This window comes from Neomonachus schauinslandi, chromosome 7, assembly GCF_002201575.2.
Source record: "Neomonachus schauinslandi chromosome 7, ASM220157v2, whole genome shotgun sequence".
NCBI lineage: Eukaryota > Metazoa > Chordata > Mammalia > Carnivora > Phocidae > Neomonachus > Neomonachus schauinslandi.
Window position 1 is genome coordinate 58,099,660 of NC_058409.1, and position 14,944 is coordinate 58,114,603.

General features: G+C 38.6%; 1 protein-coding gene across 1 annotated transcript; it reads left to right on the forward strand.

Moving 5' to 3' along the window:
• Positions 1 to 3,524: 3,524 nt before the first annotated feature.
• SPZ1 (spermatogenic leucine zipper 1) lies at positions 3,525 to 4,944 on the forward strand. The gene has a single exon (XM_021699768.1). It carries the CDS (start codon positions 3,528 to 3,530, stop codon positions 4,641 to 4,643), a length of 1,116 nt encoding a protein of 371 aa, XP_021555443.1. The 5' UTR covers positions 3,525 to 3,527; the 3' UTR covers positions 4,644 to 4,944.
• Positions 4,945 to 14,944: the final 10,000 nt, after the last annotated feature.

The window sequence follows — 14,944 nt, forward strand, 5'->3', positions numbered from 1 at the left end:
ATGAATAAGTAAATACAGGAAAAGAGACAGCTCTTCTTTACAAAATAATTCCAATCAACACATATAAAAGGAATGACAGAAATAGAAAATCACCATTAGGGGGCGCCTGAGTGGCTCAGTCGTTAAGCGTCTGCCTTCGGCTCAGGTCGTGATCCCGGGGTCCTGGCATCGAACCCCGCATCGGGCTCCCTGCTCGGTGGGAAGCCTGCTTCTCCCTCTCCCGCTCCCCCTGCTTGTGTTCCCTCTCTGTCAAATAAACAAATAAAATCTTTAAAAAAAAAAAAAAAGAAAATCACCATTAGATCAATTATTACAATTGTTACACTGTAATAATTATTTTTACAATTATTACCACTGTAATAATTGTTGCAGGAAAAATCCACCTCTGTACACTAAAATTATGCTGTAAGGCAAAAGTTTAAGAAACAGAATACTTTTATAGTGTCAAAATATCTCTCTGTGATGTTTGTTAATTATGAAGGGAAAGAGTAACTTTACAGTGGATAAATCCAGCAGATACCAGGTACCACTTAATAAAGTGACCAAGGTTAACACTGCCAGCAGTAAGACCTATTGACATCAGGTACACTGTGATATAATTTATGCTTTTGTTAAGGCAATCTGGTTTTATTTTTCTGTATTGATCATTGTAACCACTTTTTTAAAAGATTTTATTTATTTATTCGTGAGAGAGAGAGAGAGAGAGAGGCAGAGGGAGAAGCAGACTCCCTGCAGAGCAGGGAGCCCGACTTAGAACTCGATCCCAGGATCCTGGGATCATGACCTGAACCGAAGGCAGATGCTTAACCAACTGAGCCACCCAGGAGCCCCAAGGCAAACTGGTTTTAAAGAGAGAGAAAATTCTATACAAGTTTTCTTCTAATATTTTAGGAACAGCTTTTTGCATTTTTAAAACATTTTTATTTTATTTTATTTTAATTCCAATAGAGTTAACATACATGTAATATTAGTTTCAGGGGTACAATACAGTGATTCAACATTCCATACAACACCCAGTGCTCATCACATCAAGTGTACTCTTTAATCTCCATCATCTGACCCATGCCCCCACTCACCTCCCCTCTGGTAATAGTTTGTTCTTATAGTTAAGAGTCTGTTTCTTGGCTTGTCTCTCTCTCTCTCTTATTTTTTTCCCCTTGCTCATTTGTTTTATTTCTTAAATTCCACATATAAGTGAAATCATATGGTATTTGTCTTTCTCTGACTCATTTTAGCATTTCTTTTTTATAAGTCATTAAGCTATTGGAAACAGTGGACAGCAATTGTAAGACAATCTAAATCTGTTTAATTTTCATAGTTACCCACTGAGAATATGGGTCAATTAAAAAAAAAAAAGAAGCTGCTCTGGATATCTTCTTTTTTTTTTTTTTAAGATTTTATTTATTTGTTTGGGGGGGAGAGGGAGGGAGAGAGAGAGCACAAGCTGGGGGCAGAGGGAGAGGGAGAAGCAGGCTCCCCATTGAGCAAGGAGCCCTACAAGGGGGAGGCTGGGGGGGGCAAGGGGAGGTGTGGGGGAATGTGCAGGGAGGGGGGCTCAATCCCAGGACCCTGACCTTGGGGCTGAATCCCAGGACCCTGGGATCATGACCTGAGCCAAAGGCAGACACTTAACCAACTGAACCACCCAGGTGTCCCACTCCAGATATCTTTCAGCATCTATAGTAAACTCAAATTTCAGTAAAACTAACAGAAATATTATTTGAAATTCATTATACTTGTGAGGAGGAAGGAAATATTTAAATCCTCTTTTGATGAAAAAAAAAATCTCGGTATCTTGAACAAGCCATCTTTAAACCAGTTTCCATAAAAATTAAAAACAAAGGTAATATCAGATTTATGTCCAAAAGCATCAAAAGCCACAAGCACAATAATAAAGAATACATTTATTTTCAAGTAGCCATGAAACACAAGTGAATACTGATAATTAGGCTAAAGAGAAAATATCAATTTCAAAAGGCAGAAATATTTTATTTTCTGATTACAAAGCAATAAAGCTAGAAATTAATTACCAAATCAGAAAAAAAAACCTTCCCTTGTTTTGAAGGTTAAAACATTGTCTTAAATGATGGTTTAAGTCAAAGGGGAAATAGCGACAAAAGTTGGAATTTAAGACATGGAATGAAAGCGTAAGGGCAATTGGTAGCCTCTGTGGTATTATTGTATGAATTAGAAAATGTGCTCCTTCTTCAAGTAGAAAAGAAAAACCAGCACTGCTCTCTCTGTGACAGCCAGGACGCAAGGGCTCTGAGCCCAGCTGGCTGGAAGATGAGCATGAGGCTCAGGGAAATTAAAGGCAGAGTGAGTTGGTAGCTATGAAAGAAAAAAGCATACATTTCTTTTCTTTAAGGCAACTCCCTCCGCCCTAAAAAAGAAGCCTACTAAAGTATGAGTTTCCCCTTTAGATTGGAAGCAAACTTGCAGTTAGTGAAGGGCTTGCTAGTAAGATTTTGAAGGCCAAGAAAAAGTCTCACTTAAGGAATACTTTCTTTGAATTTAATAGTCTCAAGGTCCTGACTCCTAAGGCTAAAAAGACATAGCCCACTACAGGATTTAGTTGTTTCAAATGCTTCAGATAAATTATGCTATTTTTAGCAAATTCTTGTGGAAAGTAATGATTAAAATTTTATAGCACCTGTAAATGAATCAGGAGCAAGCTTATAAGCCTGTCTTAAAGGATGCCTGTATTTGAAGCCAAGAAAAGTCCCAGTTTGTAACTGTGTTAAGGAAGCATTCAGATATTCTCTTTTTACTGCAGTGAAATATTTTTGAATGGAGCGATTTCTGACATTATTTCTCTAAACTCACAAAAACATGAAGCACTTTTTGGGTTCTATTTTGTAATGACAACTTTCTTTTATGGCAACATGTCTCCTAGAATGGGAGCAATAAAGTTCTAGCTGCTGTGGAAAGTCCAGGGAAGATTTCTCACACCATGCACTTAGGTGGTAAAATGAACATACTGCCGTTGAGTTTGGGGTTGTAAGTAGTGGAAATGATTTAGGGAAGTCATTGAATACAGTTAGAGTGAGTTGAATAAAAACCTAGAAAAGTAGGGAAGGAAAGGACTGGCACAAAGATCTTTCTGGGGTGAAGAGTAGAAGTCGCTCAAGGTTGGTTTTGATTCATGAGTCACTGGGCAGGTGTTTAAGGCTTCTATTGTGACAAAAAGAAACAGAAGCTGGAGATAGGCTACTAGAGTGCAGTGACAGAATAAAGACCTGGTTGCTAGGGTCAGGAATAAACACCAGAAACTTGGAGAAGGAGAGATGGAGCCCTAGCTCCTGGTCCCCTTTCTCACCCTCCCTCCCCCTAGGTCATGTGAGATGTCACCTTCTACCTAAGCATCTTCTCCTTGGTTTCAGACTTCAGCTCTTGTCTCTGACTTCTGCTTAGTTCCACATTCTCTACCCATTTGCACAGAGGACCACCACCTTCTCTTCCCAGAATCTCTAAGGTGTTTCTGCTTGCTGCATGCTCTAATCACCAGCCCTACTAACACAGCTGAGATGGAAGTGTCTACCCTCTCCAAAACTTTTAAGCCTACTCCTGATCTCAGTCAAGAGTCTTTGGACCCTAGGTTTATCATTGCCTTATTTGAAATTGGATCACCTCCCCTTGTCTCCTGGGGTTCTTTCCCTTCCCTAAACAACAGTGGCTGTCAAACGGCTCAACAGCAGACTACACAGAAGTTTGAAAATCTCTTAAAAGAAATTAAAGATATTATTAAAAACGTGACAAGTTGTGAAGAGAAGATCACAGAAGCAAAAGATTCTTCTGAGGAAACCAGTATTTCTGAGGATGTGTCAGAACTGAAAGAAAAAATCAGAGAACTTGAGAAGATAAATAAAGTGTTATTGAACAACCTGCTTGGTAGTTCAGACCTAGAGAAAAAACAGAAGGCAAAAAACGGGGAGATGATCCTGGAAAACCAGAACAGCAGGGACACGGTACCAGTTTTTAGAAGGGATTTGGTAAATTGTCCAGAAGAAAATAGAGCCCTTACGGAAACTCAACTAAGTGAGGAAAAAGCAACATACAGATTCCCTCCTGTTCAAGAAGAAAACATCAAACTTAGGAACAACATGGAGCAGTTACTGCAGGAAGCAGAACACTGGAACGTGCAACACACTGAGCTCAGTGAACTGATAAGATCCTGTCAGAAATCTCAGAAAGATATGCGAGAAACTCTTACAAATAATAGAGTGCATTTCCAAACTCAACCAAATCATGACGTGTCAGCTAAGCATGAACTGCTGGAACAAGTGAAGAAACTGGAACATGACACGTATTCATTGCATTTGATTGCAGCTTTGCTGGAAAATGAATGTCAAATCTTGCAGCAGAGAATAGAGCTTCTAAAGGAACTCCATGATCAGAAAGAGGGAACTCTGCCAGAGAAGCCAATTCAGATAAACTCTGAACAGGACAAGAAAAAACAGATGCTATCAGAAGCAGAGCATAAGCCGAAAATGCAAGAAAGAGAAGGTACATTTCTGAAAAAAGACAAGTTCTACAGAGGCCTGGATGCTTGTAGTAAGAAAGCACTTAATAACCGCTTCAATACTCATATTGCAAGAGGAGCTCTTGTGGAAAAAAAGAGACCAGCCAGCAGCCTAACTTAGAAAATACCAAAAGTAGAAGAAAAGGCAATTCTTCCAAAACTGTAATACATCAACTCCAGGCATACTCAATCATCAAACCTATGACAAGAACTATTGGTTCAACCAAGAGCGAGCTCCAGAGCAAGAAGATTAACACTTAACGTTATTCATTACCTCGGTAGTTACGTAAGTTTGGTGTTTTGTGACCATTAGTGTCAACATCAACTTCATAACCTGTCATACAATTTGCTTGTTTTTTGTAGTTATTAGAGATCCTATGACACTGTAACCAAGAGGGAGAAGTTACAGGTCCAATTAATAAAGCTCTAAATAAAAACTAGAATGAACAATGAAAAGTTTTTTTTTCTTTAATCATTTACTGCGTTAGGGGAGTTCTGGAAGAAAAAAGTATATAACACTTTCATTGTGAACCTTTAAAGCTCACGTTTTAAATGCATGTTTCCTTTTCCTATTTTTTTTTTTTTTAAGATTTTACTTATTTATTTGAGAGAGATAGCACCAGCAGGGGCAGAGGGAAAGGGAGAAGCAGACTTCCCACTAAGCAGGGAGCCAGATGCAGGGCACCATGCAGGGCTCCATGCAGGGCTCCATACAGGGCTCGATCCCAGCACCCTGAGATCATGACCTGAGCCGAAGGCAGATGCTTAACGACTGAGCCACCCAGGCGCCCCTCCTTTCCTATTATCATACTGAAGTGTGGGAAGTACTGATGTAAAGAAGTTAAAAAAAAAAAATGCTGATAAACCACCACAAACAGTTTTTCTCTTCTCATAAATGTCCCCATTCCTTAGCACTATTTTTCATAATACTCCTCCCTTGCTCCTCCTCTAGTGAACAGTGGGCATATCAAGCAGCAGAGGCCCTTGGGGAAGGATACTTCAGCGGGTTTAGAAGAATAGATGTATATCTAGCTTTTGTTCTGTGTTGGCAAAATTCCTCCCTTTCCTCCAGGTTGGGGGCAGTAGAGTTACCCAGGGAAAGAGCAATATCTTCCATTAAGGGAACTGGACTCCCGAAAAAATACAGCAGATGCATTTCTTCCTCTTCCTCCCATTAAGTATGCTCAATACCCTGGACATTATGTATCAAATGAGTATACGAAGACTCTGAAAGATGGAGAGAATGAGATGGACTATCCAGAGAGCCTGAGACTTAAGGAACAGCGTGGTGTTGAGTTCCCTGGGTTTTCTTTTTGTCTCATGTATCCTGGATGGAGTGTCGGAGAAGCCCAGAAATGCCAATGCACTTAGACAAAATAATGTTCCCCTCCCTTGCTCTCCCTTGGCAAAGGATGAGGAAAGAGAGACAGGAAAAGGACAGGAAAGGGACAACTCTAGCCAAATTGCATGGAAAATGCCATGCCTCCACCCTCACCTCCACCAGCAAATACTGAGTGGCAAGCCTAGATTTTCGCCTTTGGCTGGTGGTAATGAGGCACTCCTCCCTCTTTCTTCTGGGATGGTAGAGAAGAAGCAGAGTGGGGACTCTGAAGTCCCACCCCCACCTGATGCTAACAAGTAATCCCCCAGACCCCCTCCTCCAGTGAACTGTAATGTCTTGGAAGCCTCATGAGCCAACTAGATTTTTATACCCTTCTCCTGCTGTACAGCATCAGAGGAGGCCTGTGAAAACAGAAGATTTAATAAGATCCAGGGTCTCATCACATAATGCTAAAATATCCAGGATACATAGAAAAATCATACATCATACCAAGAACCAGTTAAATCTCAACTCGAATGAGGAAAGACAACAGATGCCAACAATGGGATTACATAGATGTTAGAATTATCAGATAAGCATTTTAAAGCTGTCATTATAAAAATGTGTCACTGAGCAATTACAAATGCATTTGAAACAAATGAAAAAAATAGAAAGTCTCAGCAAATAAATAGAAAATATAAAGAAGAAACAAATGGAAATAGTTGTAAAATAAATTCACTGGGTGTGCTCAAAAGTAGAATGTTGATGTCAGAGGAAAAATTCCATGAAACTGAGGATAAAACAATAGAAATTACCCATTCTGAACAATAGAGAAAATAGGCTGGAAGAAAAAGGTCTCAAGAACCTGTGGAACAGTAACAAAAGATCTAACATTGGTGTCATTAGAGAGAGCCCCCAAAAGGGGTAGAATGTGGCCTGAAAAAGTATTCAATGAACATATGACTGAAAATTCTCCAAATTTAGTGAACGGCGTAAAGATACAGATTCAAGAAACTGAGTGAACTCCAGATGTATAAACTCAAATAAGTTTGAGGCACTCAAATCAAATTTCTCAAACCTGGGGTGCCTGGGTGGCTCAGTCGGTTAAGCATCTGCCTTCGGCTCAGGTCATGATCCCAGGGTCCTGGGATCGAGCCCCACATTGGGGGGTCCCTGCTCAGCAGGGAGCCTGCTTCTCCCTCTCCCTCTCCCTGCCGCTCCCCCTGGTTGTACTCTCTCTTTGTCAAATAAATCTTTAAAAAAAATTTCTGAAACCTAAAGACAAAGTAAAAATCTTGAAAATAGAAAAAACTCATTAGACATAAGGGAACAATTACCCAAATGACAGTGAATTTCTCATCAGAAACCATGGAGGCCAGGGGTACCTGGGTGGCTCAGTCGGTTAATCATCTGCCTTCAGCTCTAGTTGTGATCCCAGAGTCGACGGATCCATCCCCACATTGGGCTCCCTGCTCAGCAGGCAGTCTGCTCCTCCCTCTGCCCCTCACCCCACTCATGCACTCTCTCTCAAATAAATAAATTTTTAAAAAAATCTTAAAAAAAAAAAAAGAAAAAAGAAACCATGGAGGCCAGAAGAAAAAGACCATTTTTTTTAAAAGATTTTATTTATTTATTTGAGAGAGAGAGTGAGAGAGAGAAAGAGCACAAGAGGGGGGAGCGGGAGAGGGAGAAGCAGACTCCCTGCTGAGCAGGTAGCCCGATGCAGGACTCGATCCCGGGACTCAAGGATCATGACCTGAGCCGAAGGCAGTCACTTAACCAACTGAGCCACCCAGGCGCCCGAAAAAGACCATTTTTAAAGAACTGAAAGAAATGTGAACCTGGAATCATTTACCTAGTGAAAATATCCTTTAGGAGTAAAGGTGAAATTAGCTAGAGGATAACTGAAAGAATTTGCCACAAGGCCACATCTATCTGAAAGCAATTGGGAAATGAGATTTTTAGCTGGGCAGCCATGTTGCCCAGGCAGAAGGAAGAATTAATTTTGGAACGCTGCGAGGTGTTGAGAAAATATTTTTGTTTCTGCACAGTTAGGATTTTCTCAGCAAGTTCTATGGAACCTTGAGATCTTGGACTAAAAGCAAGCTACAGAGATAACTTAGAACTGTATAGATAATTAGAACTCAAAAGATATACCTAACTTCGGAGATGTGTGTTTTCATTTCAACTTGGTGTGAGGTCGGGACTCTAGAGATGTCTCTAATTTATAAAGCTGGAGGTAAGGGCTTCTCTGGCCCCTGGAGAGATTTATTTACATTATAAAAGAGAGAGAGAACAAGGATTCTTTACATCTTGTCTTCAAGGAGCAAAGCATTTTTTTTCTCCCTACTTTTAGAGGGGGAGGAGGACAGTCGCCTTTCTTTTCTACAAAAATGCCTAGACTCATTTTCTCACATACAGTACAGACCCTGTTGCATGTAGGGTTCTCATCACATCTCTCCAGGGATAGGAATTGAAGCAAGGGGAACCAGCACAATTATTATTATGTAAGTAATAATAATCTGTCTCTGATCCAAAAATCTCATGTATGTATTCAGGATAAAATAAAGATGAATATGAAAAACCCACAAAGACAATCACAATCTCCACCACATATTCTATTATGACTGAAGCATAAGGCATAAGAATTTTTCATATGGTTGAAGTACTGAATATATAATCTGAAATACTGCTTCCTACTCAAAAATTTATAGTTAAACAGAAGATACTAAAAGAATCATATTTCTTTCCGTTTGACTTTCCTTCGAATGGAAACTATCATGTACACCATCATTTTCCAGCCATCTTGATTACTAAAACATGCAGTTCCTTTTTATACTTTACCAGATATATGGTTCATATTGCCAAGAAAGAAATTGTTGCTGAAATAAATTACAGCTTTTTAATTAAGCTTCAAATACAGCAAGCAATCTCTGCTATCCCAGACCCTCTAGATTTGGCATTACCTTTAACATTTTGTATGTGTAAATACAATTGTTTTCCTACCACGAGGCCATATATTTTTTGGGTCCAATTTCAAAACATGCAAGTGAGAATTTCTAGAAGGAAGGCATTATTAAAGGTGTTTCATGTGGGTTCCAGTGGGTAATCGTCTATTATATTCCTTCAGTCAATGTCAAATGTATTTGGAGAAGTATCATGGCATTTTATTTGTGGAAAGAACTTTAAGGCATCACTTGTTGGCAGTGAAAAGCCAAGCTGTGACATCAGTGAAAATCTGAAACATGAATCAGTACTGATCTAGTCCAGACTTATTTAACACTACATTTTCTCATACCTGAGATTCAAATTCCCATAAACATCAAACTACGTTTTCAGAACTTTCAGATGTCCACTCCCATCATCAGTATACTTACATTCAACAGCAATTTTAAAGATACATTTTATATATCATATATAATTTTATATAACATTTTATGTATCTTATAGTTTTATATAATTTTTGATATATTTTTGGATAATCCTTCTTAGGAAGAAGGGAAAATCCTTTGTCAAATAAATTTTTCCAATAGTTTAATGAGCCTAGAGATTCTTGATTTTGAAGTATGTGGATCTCTATAAAGTTTTTCCCATCAAGCCGTAGCAGTTCCACAGATTAAAAAAAAAAAAACAGTTCTTGATAATATTAATATTTTAGCAGGAATAAGCATCTTGTTTGCCCTTAAAATATATTTCATGAACCAAAAATTTTTTAGATTTTAGGTCAGGGGCACCTGGGTGGCTCAGTTGATTAAATGTCCAGCTCTTGATTTCGGCTCAGGTTATGATCTCAGGGTCACGGGATTGAGTCCTGAGTCAGGCTCCCCACTCAGCACAGAGTATGCTTGAGAGTCTCCCTCTCCCTCTGCCCCTCACCCCTACCTGCTCACTCACTCTCTCTTTCTCTCTCAAATAAATAATCTTAAAAAAGAAATTTAGGTCAAAGTAAGGGTTTCCATTTAGGTCAAAGTAAAGGTTTATTTAATACCTTTTTAATTAAAAAAAATTATGAGGGTCCCCTGGGTGGCAAAGTCGGTTAAGCCTCTGACTTACAGTTTTGGCTCAGGTCATGATCTCAGAATCATGAGATCAAGTCCCACCTTTGGCTCCACACTCAGTGTGCAGTCTGACGCTAAAGTTTCTCTCTATCCCTGTCCCTCTGCCCCTTCCCGCTCTTATTCTCTCTTGTGCTCTCTCTCTTTAAAATAAATAAATCTTTTAAAAATTTATGAAATATAACAAGCAGACAGTAAAATGCATAAAACTTATATGTACAATTTAACAAATAATTAAAAACCCATTTAACCACCACTTGGGTCATGTCAAACCAATTTACAGCTACTCATCACTGTAAGAGTGTTTCTATTGCCCTACATTCTTGCTAAAATTTACTATTGTCAGACTTTTGTGTGTGTTTGTGTCTTCTGTTGTGCCTGGCTGGTTCAGTCCATAGAATATGCAACTCTTGATCTCAGGGTCATGAGTTCAAGCCCCACGTTGGGTATAGAGCCTACTTTAAAAATATCTTTTTAATTTTCTTATTAGTTTTTTGGGACACTTTATTAGGGGGTGGTCAGACTTTTTAATTTGGTGGTTGTGTAATAATATCTCATGGTAGCTTTAATTTGTATTTCCTTGATTATATACTATTTTTTTAAAAAGATTCTTATTTATTTATTTGAGAGATTGAGACAGAGAGACAGACAGCACAAGAGTGGGGAGGAGAGGGAGAAGCAGGTTCCCCACTGAGCAGGAAGCCCAATGAGGGACTCAATCCCAGGACCCTGAGATCATGACTTGAGCCAAAGGCAGATGCTTAACCGACTGAGCCCACCCAGGTGCCCTGATTATATACTATTTTATATTATTATTTATCATTTTTCATTATTTTTTTATTTTATATTTCCTTCAACAGTAAAATATTATACATATTTTAAAGTCAGTTTTTTTTGTTGTTTGAGAGAAAGAGCGTGAAGTGGGGGAGGGTCAGTGGGAGAGGGAGAAAATCTTAACCTGACTCTGCACTGAGCATGGAGCCCTACTCTGGGCTCAATCCCAAGACCCCAAGACCATGACCAAAATCAAGAGTCAGATGCTTAACTGACTGAGCCACCCAGGTGCCCCAAGTCAGTTCTTTTTTAAAGGGTTAATGCTCTTAGGAAGAAAAGAGAATGGCAACTTTCACCAGTCACTCTATGCCCAGTGTGTTGACATCACTTATAGCCATATTTTAGATTTTCCAATAGTATTTTCTGAACATCAGGTTTATTGGTGAAAATTATTTTATTTTATTATTATTTTTTTAAGACTTTATTGATTTATTTGAAAGTGAGAGCACAAGGGGTGGTGGGGAGGGGCAGAGGGAGAGTGGTAAGAGGGAGAAGCAGGCTCCCCACTGAGCAGGGAGCCCAACTCGGGGCTTGATCCCAGGACCCTGAGATCATGACCTGAGCCAAAGGCAGACACCTAACTGACTGAGCCCACCCAGGAGCCCCTATAGCTCTTTTTTTACACTTTCTTTGTCTTTTTTTTTTAAGTCAGCTTTATGCCCAACTTGGGGCACAAATTCATGACTCAGATTGAGAGTCACATGTCAAGTGCTCTACCGACTGAGCCAGGTGCCCCTTTTTTGCACTGTCTTTGTCTGGTTTCAGTATTAAGGTAATACTTGCTTTATAAAATTATTTGGGAAGAGTTCCTTTTTCTTCTAATTTTTGGAAGAGATTGTGTATAATTGATGTTAATTCTACTTTAAACATTTGGCAGAATTCTTCAGTGAAATTGTTTGGGCCTGGAGTTTTTCAGAGGCAGATTTTGAATTATGAATCAATTTCCTTAATAGTTATAAAGCTATTCCTATTCAAATGCTCTATTTCATATTGGGTGAATGGTGATAGTTTATGTTTTTTTTGAGTAATTGATCCATTTCATCTAAGTCGTCAAATTTATATGTGTAGAGCTATCAAGGAACCTGTTTTTTGTTTCATTGATTTTTTTTTCTCTTTTCAATTTTATTGATTTCTGCTTTTCATTATTGCCTTCCTTCTGCTTGCTTTGGCTTTATTCTTGCTCGTCTTTTTCTAGTTTTTGAGGTGGAAGTTTGTTGATTTAAAACTCCCTATAATATCAAAATCATAACCTAAATATATGATTGGTGTACAGCAGTTGATAAACTTTTCCCTTTATTAAGTTTTGAAGGATATTATTTTTCAAAGTGTTTTTTTAATACTTAAAGAATTTTAGGAAATAATATTAAATTATAATTTTATTATACTTAATATCCCATTTGAGATTATTATCCTGTTATCTAATTTTATCACCTTGATTCAATTAAAATATCTGTATGGCAGGATCTTGTGAGTACAAGAATATAACAAGAATAACTATTGTATGAAAGCTAGTCTTCTTGTGCTGCACTGAAGATAGAAATCTGGGGAAACTAATTTTTAAAGTTTCATAATCTGGAAAACCACACAAAATAGATACTGGGGAAAATAGAGATAGAATCAAAATCCACATTAAAAAAAAAGAATTCTTATTCAGGGAATAAGAATTGTAAATTAGAGGATTCTAAACAAAGCCCATTTGTGTATAGCACTTTGCTAGATATTTTAAGGCCTACTCTTTATTTCATAGGTGGTACTTGAATATCTATGCAAAATTCAAGAAGATTCAAGAAGAATGTATGGTGACATAGTCTTCTCACCCCACTATTATGCTAAGCCCTAAAGTTAGAAAGATGAATAAAACATAGTCCTTAATTTCATAATCTCATAGCCCCATGAATTTTGTCCTCAGGCTTGCCCTTCTAGACAAAAATCTCAGGGATCTTGTCAATTAATCTATCTATTTATTTAAAGTAGGCTCCACGCCCAATGTGGGGCTTAACCTCATGACTCTGAGATCAAGAGTTGGATGCTCTACCAATTGAGCCACCCAGGCAGCCCCCCAGCCTTCCATCTATAAGCAAATGCAATTGTCTCTAATCTTAAAACAAAATGGAACTACAGCTCCTTTATCCCATCTCCCACTTCAGCTAGAGAAAGCAATTCACATTCAGCATCTCTAATTCCTCACCTTTTAAATTTCTTTATCAAACTCATATACACAAAGGTTTAAAAATGAGTGCATAAAAAAATAAAATAAAAAATAAATAAAAATGAGTGCATAAATTGAATGCTTACTATGTGCCTAGTGCTATTTTTAGCCCTTTCCATGTATTATCCCAGTTAATCCTGACAACAGTCTATAAGGCAGATAGTATTGTCTCCATTTTACAGATAAAGAAACCAATGTACAAATGAGTTTATGAAGAAAAGCACTAGTTTCCCTCACACCCCATATTTTTCACATCAGTTCTGCAGTCCACGGGCCCCTAGTTAAAACCGTTTTTGTGATTTGTTCTTCCTTTGGTTACCTCCATTTTTGTAAATATGTTCACATTATTATTTATTGAGTGAACAAATTTAGACATTTTCCTTTGACTTCCCAATGTAAAAGATGAAGATTTAACTCCATTATGTATATTCCCCTCACAGAAATTTACATCGCTGTTCTCAGTTCCCTCTCTGATCAACCTCTGTAGCTGTAAGCATCACACTTAACTCTCTTTTGTTCCATTAGTCATAAACAATAGTTCTTGACTTTGTTAGATGGGAACTAACAATGAAGTGATGGGAACATCAGTTCATTCCACCTTACACAGCCTCCTCATCTACTGCTTCCCACTGTCATCTCTCTTCCTTGCACTGGAATTCTTGCTGGTGTGACCTTCTTATTCTTGAGTCCATTGGCATTTTGCAATCATTTTCTCCTTTGATCTCTCTGTGGTGCTTGACACCTTTGACCCCTACTCCATAGCATTCTGTTGTTAGTGATTCTCTTCTTAGGTGATCTCATTAGTACATGTCTGCAGTAATCCAGACACCCCACTATACTTCCCCCCCTAAAAACTGCCTAAACTAAAGAATAGACACACTGGGACTGAAAAATAGGGTTGGATATGACATCCCATATCTCATGGGCTGTCTATTCTGTGTGACTTGGTGAGGGAGTGAATGTGTGCATCTGGAAGAGTGAGTCTAAGGAAAAAGGAGCGGTTGAAAATAAGACCAAAGTCTCCAACTTCAGCACTGGGTTCCATTCACCACAATTTCACAGGAGGTGAAACAGGTGATGTGGTTTGGAAAGAAATATAATAAATCAATTTTGGGGTATGGAATTTCTATTTCTTTATTGTTTTCCACAATGTACAAACTACTGAAAGCATATATTTGAAAACAAAATAGTTCCATAAATGTAGGGCGCCTGGCTGACTCAGTTGGTAGAGAATGTGGCTCTTGATCTCAGGATTGTGAGGTCAAACCCTATGTTGGGCATGGAGCTTACTTCAAAAAAATAATAATTTCCTAAATGAAAGGAAACCAGTTGGTTCAACATGTCCACCCTTTTAATAGAAACATGTAGTCGTATTAGTCAACAAATTTTTATTAAGCACCTATTTTATACCAGGCCTTAGGTAAGATAGATGTTAAAGAAACAGAAATGTATCATTTGGGAGATAGTTCTTTATGGATTTTTGAAGTCTTGTGGCAACTTTTTCTGAATTACCTTTTCAAGGATATTTGTATAACAAACAGCCTTAGAAGACTAAGATAAAGTCTTCCTCCAGGTCAGAGAGCCAATGTATTTGCTGTCTAGGGTAATAAAGATAATGTTTCCTTCCATGGCAAAGGTTGGGTAGGTTTGCTGTCAGTAACTTTTAAAGTTTGGGATTTCCTGGGGGCTCCTGAGTGGCTCAGTCGGTTAAGCTTCCGACTCTTGGTTTTGGCTCAGGTCGTAATCTCAGGGTCATGAAATTGAGCCCTGCGTTGGGCTCTGAGCTCAGCATGGAGTCTGCTTGAGATCCTCTCTCTCCCTCTCCCCCTGCTCCTCTCCCTGCTCATGCTCAGACTCTCTTTCTCAGATAAGTAAATTAAAAAACAAAACAAAACAAAAAGGTTGGGGTTTCTTAAATTCAGAGCTCCTCAGCAGGGACACAAACCCATTGCATGCATAGCATCCTTCAGGGCCCTTCTCTCTCTCACTCCCATGGGATCTTG